Below are 12,476 nucleotides of genomic sequence, written 5' to 3'. Positions count from 1 at the left end.
AGGTACTAAGGCCAGGCTTTGCTCGATGAAATGCAGTTTCTTAGGTGTAGATAGATTTCGCGCTATCCTCAACGTGGTACCATATGCCGATCCACAAGTCTTTTCACGTACACAAAAGCTCACAGTCTCTTGCTCGCTGGCACACCTCGTAGGATCGTGTTCACAGACTGATGGTCAGACTTTTCCACTCCCTTGGAGGTTTTATTGCATGCATTGCTGGTCATCCTGTGCAAAATTGCCACCCCAGTTCTTGAAAGTTCAAAAAGTGCGTTCGCGCAAATAATCACTCTACTCTTACACTGTGTAGTGCTTTGTTGGTTAGGAAAACATATGCTTTCTCAGGCTTCATCGCCAAGTGAGCCCCTTTTTCTAACACACGCATCACACATACTGCTGGACATGCTCATGGAAAAGATGGGTCATTGTGTCTGAAGGAAGCTGCATACCTTGAGCAACCTCTATAAACATCGCTATTAGGCACTCTAGATTTTAATATGCAATTCAAAATCTGATTTTACATGAGTGGTATTCCTATATATCTCCAACTCAATTGATCTCCACAGCCTTGCCAGGGTTCAGCCAACGGACCTTCTCCAGGACGCCCTCCTCTTTAAATTCCTGCGCGAGTTCATTTCCACCTTGTTTGAAATGATCCCACGACTCGTAGTGCATAGGAACAAGCACATCTGCCTTAAGGTCCTTCAGGAGACGAGCAGCCTGTCGGCCATCCATGGTGATTTGTAAAATATCACCTGGCTGACCCGGCTTTCCCTCATCGGTGAACTCGTAAAAGGTTGCTTTACCGCAATTCATGAGCGCGACGGCGATGTGGTATCTGTCTGCGATCTTCGCCAGCTCCTCGATGTATACGGTGTCACCAGAGAAGTAGATGGCGTTCGGGCGACCGTCAGCTGCCACTCCAAAGTCCTCAGTGTGTACAACGAATCCGACGCATTCGTGTCCAGGCCAGTGCTTGCAGGGCGTGGCAGTGATGTGGAACATTTTTCCTGCGATGCGAACATCTCTCTCTTGCCAGTCGCTGAAACCAAGAACACTGGGCCGGGGGGCGAGGTTCTTTGCGCCATCGTTGGTTGTTACTACGTGACGGCCGTCGAGGAGTCGGCGTCCGAACTCATCGAGGTTATCGGGGTGGTTCTCGTGACTCAGGAGAACGGCGTCGATGTGCGGTAGTTCTTCCAGCTTCAGAGCCGGGTCATCGTGGACTTTGAGGGCTGCGACGTCGTTCCACTCGGTACCGGCAGGGGAGAAGAAAGGGTCGGTAAGGAAGATGATGCCATCAATATCGAGGATGGCAGTAGCCGTTCCTATATGTGTGATGCTGACTTTGTTCTTGAACGTGGAGGCTGACATGTTTCAGTGTCTATATCTTGATGCTATTTGGAGAGGAAATTGCCGATGATAGACAATGTGTGGAAGACAGAGTATCTGGCTGGCGTCTTTCGATGCACTGCAGTGCAGCCACTGGCTTTATGCCAAATTTCATCAGTGATAAAGTCCATGGTGAATTCTAGTTTTGAGCAAGTCGAACGCTGATGAATAATGTACTCTCTTGCTTTATCATCAGCAAAAAATTCTCACGCGATTATGATGAGTCTTGGTAAAGTGAATAGGAAACGAGATCGATGTCTGGGTGTTGTGACGCTATAGCTGCAGGCGCTAACATCAATCCAGTGTAACGTCGGAACGGCTCTAACATCTGCATAGCTAAGCCGGCGCTAGGCTCAAAAAGGCAGCATTACTTCCTGCAATGCGCCTGCGTCACTGAGCTCACTGCCTTACATCCCAACGTTCAAGCGACACCTTCTCAGCTAATCTCATCGTAAATCAGCTCTTTTGGTGGTGCCCCACCCTACACTATTCGCTTCAGGAGTAAAAACCCGAACCCGATCTCTACTTTCCGATTGCGGTAGTATATCGCGGTCGCTTATTTGCTCACCTGTGCGTACCTCTGCCATGAAGGTCAGAAAAAAGAATCTCTGTGACACTTGCCGCAAACGCAAACTCCAGGTCTGTTCATATCTCTCTTTATTTTCGGAGCAAGTAGGCTAATTCTATTGGCCCTGGAACAGTGCGACGGAAAACGTCCATCATGTACTCAATGTGTTTTCAGTAATCGAACATGCGAAGGATACCCGGACGCCCTATTTGTACCCTTCGTTGCCACCAAAGCGGCAGTAAAGCCAAGAACTGCGCGTCCAAAATCGGTATCGCGGACAGCACAGTCGGTCTCGACGTATGCGCGATGTCCCTCCGCTGCTAAATCGGGTTCGGTTCAGGATAAAGATTCACCTATACCTTCCCGAAACGACACCAATTTATCTGGTGGTTCGCCTTCTCCAAATCGATCTTACACCCAGGGTCTTGCTACGATACAAGATAAAGTCGCGTTAATCTTGCGCAACTTCATTCCCTTACACGAGTTGGAGTTCAACTCGGCAGACGCGACTGAGCAATGCTCGCGGTTCTGCGGCTCCTGGGCGAAAGCCCTACCCGAGCTGACCGCTGATATGACTGGCCCTTTTGCTCAATGTTTAGATTCAGCCGTCAGTGCTTTAGCACTATCCATAACCGCTTATCGAAATCGCCAGAATCTCCTAGATGCTATAGTCGCGCAATACGAGGAGAGTCTTCACCTCCTAGGGCAGAGTCTTGCGGCTGCAGGAAACACTTGCAACAGTAAAATTGTAGCAGCAGTTATGTGCTTGGCGCTCACAGAGGTATTGTCACCCACTCAGGAGTCCAGTTGGCTAGTACATGTTGAAGGTGTCAGCAACATGGTACATCTTATGCCGCCCGGATCCTTCGCATCTGGTATCGAGCACATTATGCTTATGGGCTTCAGGCCACTTTTGGTGAGTATGCAGCTATGTTGACAGATTCTCCGGTCTAATTGTTCTATGTGCCAGATACTAAGAGCCTTCATACATCGCAAGCCCACTTTTTTCGCGGACGAACCATGGCTCACACTACCCTTCCAATACCATCAACCTGCTCCATTGCAGAGTTTACTAGGTGCCGCTGCACACATCCCTGGTGTTCTGGAAAAAGTCGATGTTATTCTACCTCGTTCCTGCGATCGCGCGGCAGCGACTGCTGATCAACTCATCACAGAGCTATTGGCGAGCATATTACGCCTCAAGACGTGGCATAACTCGTTCTTGGCAAGTACTCCGGAGGTACTATACTGTTCTCGAAACGTAGAACACGATTTTGGTGGTACTTTCGAATCGCTATGGTACCCAAGTCTCGGTATCGCCAACATGTTTGTCTACTTTTGGGCTTTCCAGCTTCTTTGTCTTAATGAGATTCGAGATTTGTTGGACCGGTTCCCACATTTGAAGCATACGGTGCATGATGGCGCAGCATACAGCGCAGAGGCTTTCCGAGAAGAGTGCCTTGAGCTTAGCACCTGCATATACAAGAGTATGGAATATTTGTTACGGACAGATTTTATGTTGTATGGAATCTCGTCAGCAGGGTTTCCGTTGAGCATAGCATACAAGACGCTCCAGTCGGACGCTGAAGGTCAAGCAATTCTGGAATCACTCGACCACTCGATCATCACTCGGTGCAAAATCAGGGGTGTGGGAGATTGTGCAGACGGCCTTTGCTTATGACGCATTAAGACCCTCGGTTGCACGGATAACCAGCGCTTATGCCAAGGAAAAACAAAGCATGTGGCGCATTCGATTTGCCATTGGCAAGAAGAACAAAAGATAATACGACTTTGATCTTGTCGCAGATGTCATTCACTGGAAGCAGAATTAAGAGTACATTACAAGCATCTACCATCATGGCAATCATCGTCTACGTCTCAAGACGAGCACCGGATCAGTTGTTACACTGCGCACCGTCCGTCATGTTAATCTCGGTATATACCAGATGATCTTGGTTGATGAAGCCAACAGCAGTACCCTTGTTGCAATCAGGAGCTTCTTGACCGTAGCACCGGAACGTGGTTGCGGCACTCTGTGTTCCACCGATTGGTTTAGTGTCCAGCTCATAGATCTCGGTGCGCGTGTGAACGAAGCCCATAGGGGTGAGTGGTAGACCAGGTACACCGTCGATGTGGTGCGTGATGCGAATGAGGCTGCCGAGTTGAGAGTCGCTCGCACCAGACAGCTTGTCAGTGAAATCAGCGTATTGTTGGTTGCCGACACGGAGTGAGCCCATGGTGTATGCGGCTTTTACGGGAACACCGTTGGACTTGAGGTCTGTGTAGGCGATACTTGCTAGACCGCCTCCCAGGCTGTGTCCGACAATGATGGTTGAGTAACTTGGTTTCTCGGCACGGAGTTCAGCAAGCGCCGTTGTCAGGTCTTCTTGAACGGAGCGCCACCCGTTAAGAACACCGCCGTGGACTTGGCAGCCGGTGCAGCCTGGTGCAGTATCAAAGGGCATGAAGAAGAAGTTGAAGTCCGTTCCGAAATCTTGGACTGAACTTGTGCCAGGGAAAGAGACGATGAACTCTTTGGCGGCATCATCTTGGAATACAGCGACTTGAGTGTCGGATAGAATATTGTTGACTGTGCGAACGAGTTTTGATCCAAAGGGCGGGCTTTTGCATGTTCCGAATCCGTACACGAAGGTTGCGAGTGATGCTACTGCATATCTGGTGTATCGTTGCAGAACTGGGTAGAGCTCGGGTTGGACTGTTGAGGTTAGTGATTGAAGATTGAGAACATGATTGATGTGGCATACTGAGTTCCCTAGGTCTTGTTTGTCTGTCAACGAGCTGACGAAGGTCAGCCGGAGCTGCTTGAACGATAGGCGCAGCAAGCGCAGCGGCAACAGCGAAGGTGGTGAGCTTCATGACTATGTGATGATCTGCTTCTCAACAACAACTCATCCACGAGAACGCCATCGTGTTATATACACATTCCTCAACACGGAGTAAATCCCACGACTCAGCGCAAGAGTTGAGCCGAGGGACAAAAGCACGCTCTAAACACCCACCCTCTACAGCCCACGCATCGCGTGCCATGTAGATCGCCCCTATGCGAAGCTACCAGCTGTCAGGTACAGAGCGTTGCTTGGATGACAGGTCTCGCGCCATCCAATGTTTTTGCTCTAAAAGGGGTCTGATGCAGCCCGGTGGCGCAGAGTGATCGTTGTGACAGGTTGGAAGCGACGGCTTTGAGGATTTAGGGCGTGTAGCGCACAGCCGATCGGCCTGTTCGCACTTCTTTTTGCCGCTGCGCCTCCATATTAGTGTATCGAAAACCACAATATAAACTTCTTAGCCTCGGGTTTGCGCTCTTTAGCAAATGTAGGGCGCGCGGGAATGGCCGGCAGCACATGGACGGAGTGGGATATGGGGGATCGCTCCAGGCTTTGTGAAGATCGACCCCGCACTTATTCTCATCGCGGTTGACAAGCCGGGTCGACTTGCCGTTTGGTGGCTCTGCACGCTACAACGCTGCTACTACAGTGTCGCGTGGTTGTACATACATAGTCGGAGTACTACCCGCACCTGTCCGGCGATTCGATGAAGGCTCATGGCGTCGCGACGGAGAATTTTTCGGTGCAACTAAAGGAGTGAAGCTAGAAGATTTAAGGGAACATGCCCGCTCAGAATATCAGGCCAGATGTTGAAGAAGTTGGGTACTTGGATATTCGCAAGGAACAAAGTTTGATTCCGGCGTTACACGGGTCGGAACTACAGGTACGCCGTCATCGGAGATTTCCTTTTGCTAGTACATCCTACTACAACGCGGTTCTAGAAAATATATAGATACCTCGGCTCTCCAGACTCGACTATCTTTCCACGTTGCTTGACACTACGGCTTTGAGAATGACAAATGCCGCGGGCGCAAGCCTAGGAGCTGTCTCCGCGATCTGAGGACTGCCTCTTGCGATCACCAGACAGGTTTTCATCTTCACCTTGCATGAAGCGTTACATAACAATAAACAACATCAAGAACATATCCCAGCATGGTAATAGTCCCATACTATATCCATATCCCTGTATCGGTGGCTTCACGCACGAAGTATCTGTCGAATCCGGTCAGCAACTGATCCAATCAAAGTTTATTATGAGTAAACATCGAACAGAGCCATGAACTTGCACATCAAGCTATGCTTTGGTTGAGCGGGCACAGAATGTTTTAGCAAGTCTCGTAGTCACAAAATACACAGTTCAGATACTAGGAAACAAGCCAAGCTCTATCCTTTGAAGGACAAACGTAGTAGAAGATGGGACATCTTGAACGGCCGTGCCCTACATTTTTACGAGAACAGTTTGACGGAACTGCAATGTCGTCTATTCAATCCTAATCTGGCCAGGCATCTTCGAGAAACTATATGCTACAAATAAGACCAGTACTCCAGAAACAGGAAGATAAAGACAGTACACCAAACGAACAACATCATAAACAAGTCACGATCTATCTGAATCCAAAAGAACAACAAAGACCCCACAGGGAGTCTGCATTCACAATACAGTCTTATCGTCATACTTCCCCCGCTCTTCCCCTAATGTCTCCTAGCTTAATATTGTCATCCATTTCGAACAGACGTCGATTGTCCGCAGCCATTAATCCGATAGGTTTTGTACCCAGTTCCTCCTCGTCAATATTCTCAGGTGTGACAACGCCCGTATCCATTCCGCTAGGACTGGCCTTCGCGCTACCCGCCACCTTCTTTGGCTTGAGCCCATATGCCGTGTTAAGCTCCTGGCGCATCTTATACTCCTTCTCAAACCATGTCAAGCAGAAGCCCAGGCCAGCGAGTATAGCGAAAACGATCCACACACACTTGAGACTCTTGGTGAAGGCGTTGACAATCTCAACCTTGATTATTGGGGATGTAGCTTGTGTGGCGATGAAAGAAGCGGTTGCGCGTTGGTAGGCTTGCCCGTTGGCAAGTTTAGCGCGGGCAGATTCAGAAGAGATTGTTTGGAGAAGGCAAGCGAAGCGGACGTTAAAGACGGCACCAGGAATCGCGACACCAAAGAGTGAACCCGTGCCACGAAGAAAAGCCCAGGAGCCTGCACTCGCACCAGTCGTAGACTCAGGAAGCTTTACCTGAACAGCAGGAAGCATAGTGCTGATAACTATGCCGAGACCTGCTGCTGTGACGAGTTGGAGGGTAAGCCAAACGCTGATCGAGGTGCTGGCTTCGAGAAGTGTGCAGAGGCCTAAGCCGAGGGTTGTCAGGGAGAATCCGACAATGTGCATGGGTTTGTATCTGCCCCAGAAGCTCAGTAAGGGGCCACCGACTGCTGCTAGAACGACGACGACGAGGGTTGTGGGCATGACTTCTACACCCGATTGTGTAGGCGAGGAGCCCTTGACGGCTTGGAAAAAGGGTGGGAGGTAGAATTGGAAGCCGTAGGTTATGAAGCCGTGCATGGTGGTGAGTGCAAAGGCGATGTTGGTGGTGCGGTTCGAGAAGATATGGGGTGGCATAATGGGGTATTTGCAGTAGGAGCAGCGTTCCCAGAAGCCGAATCCTACCAGCCCAAGGACACCAAATATCATTGGAACGACCACGGAGGAGTGAGACCAAGGTCTTGGTGCGCCGCCTGTGCTGAGTGCGACGAGTAGCATGAGGACGGAGCCAGTGAGCATGCCGCTTCCCACGTAGTCGACCTTCTTCAATTCCTCCTTGACGGATACTTCGGCAGTGTCAATACCACCACCGACATTTAACCATAGCCAGATTACCACCAAGGAGATGGCGCAAACCGGTATGTTTATGAGAAAACACCATCTCCAGCCGTGCTCTGCGAAAACACCTCCAAGGAGCGGACCGAGAGTGGTGCCAATAGCGAAAGTAACGTGTTTGATAGCCAAGTACGGGCCTCTCTTTCTCAGGGGGACAATGTCACAGAGAATCATCTCAGCGAATAGATCGATGCCGCCCGTTCCCAGGCCTTGGACGATTCGTCCAGCAATCAGTACAGCGCCATTATGCGCACCACCACAGATTGCAGAACCGACAGCAAAGACGGCCACAGCAGCCATCATAGGCATTTTCCTTCCCCACATATCTCCAAACTGGGAGTATAGGGGTTGTAAAATGGTGCTTGCGAGCAGGAAGGCAGTTGCAACCCAGGAGAATTTGGTGCCGAGATCCAACGCTTCAGAGATGGTCGGAAGCGCGGTATTGGTCACGCTTCCCTCGAGCGCAGAGAGGAGAAGCGGAAGGCATATTGCGACGAAAGAGCGCCAAAAGCCCTCGGATCGTTTCCACTTGGCGGAAGGGGTCTGAGAGGGGAGGGAAGGAGGTAGTGTAGGGCGGCTGAGGCGCCGGGAAAGGCTATTCCTGTTGCAACCATTGTTGAAGGTTTGGTGTACTTTAGAAAGCGGATCGGATCCCAATTCTTCTTCAATAATGGAAAAGTCGACTTTGCGCTCCGCCGTTGTAGTAGTTATGGTTGTTGTGGAAGATGAAGAAGACATTATTAAAAATTAATTGAAGTTACCGCAATATTCTTGCGGTGAACTGAAGAGTGAGGATAGGGAAGAGAGCAGGCAACAACTTTTCTTCACAGCTGCTGCTCAGCAAAAATTCTTCCAGACTTAGGGTGTGGTACCGCGTCCACGTTGCTTCCAGCCCAACACACAGTTTGCTCTCAAAACCTCGTTGCACTGATCCTGTTTTATAGACACCTTTGACATTACTTAGCTCAACATATCCACTCTATCCATACAACAAACAAAGGATTGTTAAGAGATTATTGCATTACGAGTGTGTCGTCGTGTTTCCACAGGATGCAGGTACGGTACCGCGGTAGAGAAGATTCTTTGCGTCCAATTCAAATATGGATAGCGAATGGAACCGCACACAACTCAAAGACCCTGACAGATCTGGCTGTAGGGACACGTAATTTAGAGTACCTCTTCCTGTTCCAATCATTGTTGTGGATCATGCCGGACATGTGTAGCTAGACGGTAGTGGACTCGTCTCTTCTATCATCCTTTGATCGTTTGATTGGATCACCGAAGTTACATTCAGCTCTCGTCCTGCGCGCGCTCCGAGTATTGTCTCGTGCCGTTACGGGGCCAGAGGCAATGATGACATACTGAAGATATTATCGGCAGTTCAAGATCCTCTCGTCGTACTCCAAGACCATGGCCTTTGCTGTTGCCAAAACACCGATCTTATCGTGTGGCAGACAGTGCGCTTTATCGAAATCGAAGTGATGCTGGGTTGCGACGATGTGCCGTATCATATGCAGGTACTTTCGTTCGCCATACCGCATCGAATATGGCGAAGGCCCTGAACCGGTGTACGAAACCAAGAAAGAAGCGCCAGTCGAACGGGACAGATCGGCGGTACCAGACTTCCAGCAGGGTTTCCACTTAGTCGTTCATTTCCGTTCCTGAGCGAGACGCCTACACTGCGCTGCAGAGAGCGATTGCTGCAAGCTAGACGGTTCAAAGCATCGATCCAAATCTCCCTCACCTCGCGCCCGGATCCACAAGTTCAAATCCCGGTAACTGCATCCTGACCAACCTCGGACAACTCCTTAGCAACAAACTCGCAATCCGCGTACTATCACTCCCATCCCTCACCTCTTCATACCACCTCTCCCAATCTCCCTTGTTCACATAGGTTTCAACGTTCCACCTGATAATTCCCTCCAGCTCCCCTTCCTTCAACTCCTCCTGTCTCACGTGCTTAGGCCACGGATCCAGATTCCCTCCATAAGCGTGATGCACAGCGAAGGAACGGACGGCTTCGCGGTGGGGAGGTGAGGTCCAGAATAAGAGGGCCAGGGGACGTAAGTACTTGAAGTCGTCGCCGAGGAGGGTAATGTGTGTGTAAAGGTGAGCGGTTGCGAGGCGGTTTATGGAGCGCGAGACGAGGCAGAGGGAGTGCAGAGTGGTCCGGTCTGGGGTAAGATGGAACATCAGATCGAGGAGCTCGTTGGGCAGGGATTCGAGTTTGGAAGTCATAGTTGCGGTCTGACAGATGCTACTGTGCGCGCAGATCACAATGATAATAATGATGATGACGATGAATGCTACGTAGGTGGCAAGAAGCTGATGATAGGAATCGCGCGTGAGCTATGTAATAGTGTCTAGGGATGCAAGCAGAGGAAACAAAAGAGAACGCGGAATGAATACGCGCGCGATGTACATATCGATGAGCACTGGTGTGGGGCTATAGACATGTTCCATGTCATGGAGCATAAGCCAAGACAAGGGTCCATTCAGGTACGATGCACGGCAGTTGCGATGTCGCGATAATCCTCGGATGTATGAATCGTCCTTACCCCGCCCCCGCCATCACTAAGGCCTACATCGATTACAGCACAAGGCGCACGAAGAGACTAAAGAATCACGAAGAAAGCAGTGTTGTTCATGAAATCTATTTCGTCAAGACAGTAATCTATGTCACAGTTTCCGGGGATTGCTATCTGCTATCACGTCTACTTGAACTCCTTCATGAACTCCTCGTGGAACTTGACGATACGGCCAGTCCAGTCCGTTCCAGGAGCGAGGAAAGTTGTCCTGAAATGCAGTGTGCCTTCCTTCTGTCCGAATCCTGTACCGGCAACGACGCAGACACCAGTGGCGTCCAACATGCGGAAGCAGTAGAACTCATCCGGCGCGCGACCTTCCTTCTTGGCTTGTTGTACAGCCTTCTCTGGGAGGTGGATGGTAGGGAAAAGGTACATGGAGCCCTGTTGATAAGATTAGCTGTGTTGTGTGTGGCAGACCGTGGGATACGCACCTGTGGCTCATTGCACTCGACACCCTCCATCTGCTTGAATGCCTCATACAAGGCATAGGCGCGCTTCTTCAGTCCGTTGAAGATGCCATCGTATTCCTGCTTGTACAGCTCATAGCTTGGCTCGCCCTCCTTTGGTGGGTTGACCATCATCTCCACGATACATTGACCCAACACGGGTGGGCACAGCTGGATAGAGATGAACTTGTAGACTTCCTGCGCAACCTCTGGGTCGAAGCCGATAAGCTCAAAGTAACCACCTCGGTGACCGCACTCGCCAACCATGCCCTTGGACACCGAGTGCAGAGAAGCGAGCTCGAGGTGGTCGTACTGGCCTGGAGATTCCTTTTGCAAGTCGCGAAGAGCCTTCTTGAAAGAGATGAACTCGCCGATGAAGACGTTGGTCTGGTAGACCTCGTCTGCGATTACGACGAGACCCTTCTCGGCGGCAAACTTGAGCACGGCCTTGATGTCTTCAGCGGGCAGTGATGCTCCAGTGGGGTTACCTGGGTTGATAACGCAGATGGCCTTGACATCTGTGCCCTCCTTAACAGCCTGCTCGTAAGCAGTCGCAATCGAGTCAAGTGATGTGCCCCATGCTTGGTCTTCATTGAGATAGTATGGTACGCAGCGAGCGTCGAGGACGGAAAGGGTCGCGGTGTAGAGCGGGTACTGTGGGATTGGGACCATGATACCGGTCTCGGGCTTCGCGCAGATGGTGTGGAGGAGAGTGTTGACGCCTGACGAGGCGCCGTTGCTGAGGTAGATATCCTCGAACTTGGCCGGGTAGCCATCGCGTCCTGTTTTCGGTCAGCCGAGTTCAAATATGAATACAGTAGGATGCGCACGCTCGATGTACTCTGCAACGCTCTGCCTGATGCCTGGTGCACCCTGACTCTGACTGTATGCGCCAACGCTCTTGACCTCCTTGAGCAGCTTCCTCGCGCGCTCAAGCACGTCCGACTTGTATCCAAGGCTCTTGAGCAGAACGTCCTCGTGCTCCAACAGGCCAGGGTTCTCGAGTATACTCGCGACCTGCCTGAAGAATGTGATGGGCTTTTGGTCTAGCTGCTGTGGGTTTCCAATGTTGGCCGCGATGACCGTGTCGAAAGGAAGGTCCTTGCCCTCGCCTTTTGCCAACTGGGCGCGGTACTCCTCCGACTTGACGGCTAGTTCACCACGGACGGCATACTTGGCTGCCTTGACGTGTGGGTTGATGTTGCCAATCTGCAACACCTTCTGCGGTGCCTTGGACATGATGTTTCGACTCTGTGGAAGATGCGACGGCGGAATATGAGTTTGGACCGGTAAGCGTCCAGCGAGGAATGGTGATAGGGTTTGAGGGGTGGAAGAGGTGAATGGTCTATAGAGGACTAAAGTGGTGAGCACACGTCCAGACTATAACTTAGCTCAGGCGAAAAGTATATCTCTCAGCGCTACTCAATCCCGCGACGTACTCGAAACACGTAGAAGATGTGCGTCAATGGCTGGTCTATATTTTTTATGCTGCGTCGCGTGGTGCCCCACTACTTGTAGAGCAGAGCCACTACGAGGCTGCCCCTCCATAGCTCGGCGCGTTGCGGATGTGCCATTCTCTTACTCTACTCGTCGGGCATATAAAAAGAGCAGCGGGATTTAAGTACCTCTAGAGCCCACGCTGCTACCAATTCGGCCATTTGCCATGGTTTGAGGGCGAAGTGAACGGGCACACACCCGAGCCGATGACGGCGACATGTTGATGGACCCTGATAGATGCTTATCGGCGGCTGCTT

The 12,476-nt window shown here is 50.8% G+C and overlaps 5 protein-coding genes across 5 annotated transcripts; 1 reads left to right on the top strand and 4 right to left on the bottom strand.

Moving 5' to 3' along the window:
- Positions 1-546: 546 nt before the first annotated feature.
- On the bottom strand, positions 547-1,371 carry J4E82_006866 (uncharacterized protein; the record flags this gene model as incomplete). Its single annotated transcript, XM_051733117.1, has 1 exon — positions 547-1,371. The coding sequence occupies one exon, from the start codon at positions 1,369-1,371 to the stop codon at positions 547-549; it is 825 nt and encodes a 274-aa protein (XP_051587154.1).
- A 603-nt stretch (positions 1,372-1,974) lies between these two features.
- Positions 1,975-3,638, top strand: J4E82_006865 (uncharacterized protein; the record flags this gene model as incomplete). Its single annotated transcript, XM_051733116.1, has 3 exons — positions 1,975-2,028; positions 2,091-2,873; positions 2,928-3,638. 3 exons carry the CDS (start codon positions 1,975-1,977, stop codon positions 3,636-3,638), a joined length of 1,548 nt encoding a protein of 515 aa, XP_051587153.1.
- A 214-nt stretch (positions 3,639-3,852) lies between these two features.
- On the bottom strand, positions 3,853-4,834 carry J4E82_006864 (uncharacterized protein; the record flags this gene model as incomplete). Its single annotated transcript, XM_051733115.1, has 2 exons — positions 3,853-4,673; positions 4,723-4,834. The coding sequence occupies 2 exons, from the start codon at positions 4,832-4,834 to the stop codon at positions 3,853-3,855; spliced, it is 933 nt and encodes a 310-aa protein (XP_051587152.1).
- Positions 4,835-6,473: 1,639 nt separating this feature from the next.
- J4E82_006863 (uncharacterized protein) lies at positions 6,474-8,012 on the bottom strand (the record flags this gene model as incomplete). Its single annotated transcript, XM_051733114.1, has 1 exon — positions 6,474-8,012. One exon carries the CDS (start codon positions 8,010-8,012, stop codon positions 6,474-6,476), a length of 1,539 nt encoding a protein of 512 aa, XP_051587151.1.
- Positions 8,013-10,402: 2,390 nt separating this feature from the next.
- J4E82_006862 (uncharacterized protein) lies at positions 10,403-11,961 on the bottom strand (the record flags this gene model as incomplete). The annotated part of the gene is made up of 3 exons (XM_051733113.1): positions 10,403-10,657; positions 10,708-11,504; positions 11,553-11,961. The coding sequence occupies 3 exons, from the start codon at positions 11,959-11,961 to the stop codon at positions 10,403-10,405; spliced, it is 1,461 nt and encodes a 486-aa protein (XP_051587150.1).
- Between the last annotated feature and the right edge of the window lie 515 nt (positions 11,962-12,476).

This window comes from Alternaria postmessia, assembly GCF_024291825.1.
Source record: "Alternaria postmessia strain BMP 2775 chromosome Unknown scaffold_42, whole genome shotgun sequence".
Lineage (NCBI taxonomy): Eukaryota > Fungi > Ascomycota > Dothideomycetes > Pleosporales > Pleosporaceae > Alternaria > Alternaria postmessia.
This window is presented reverse-complemented; position numbering and strand designations above follow the sequence as displayed.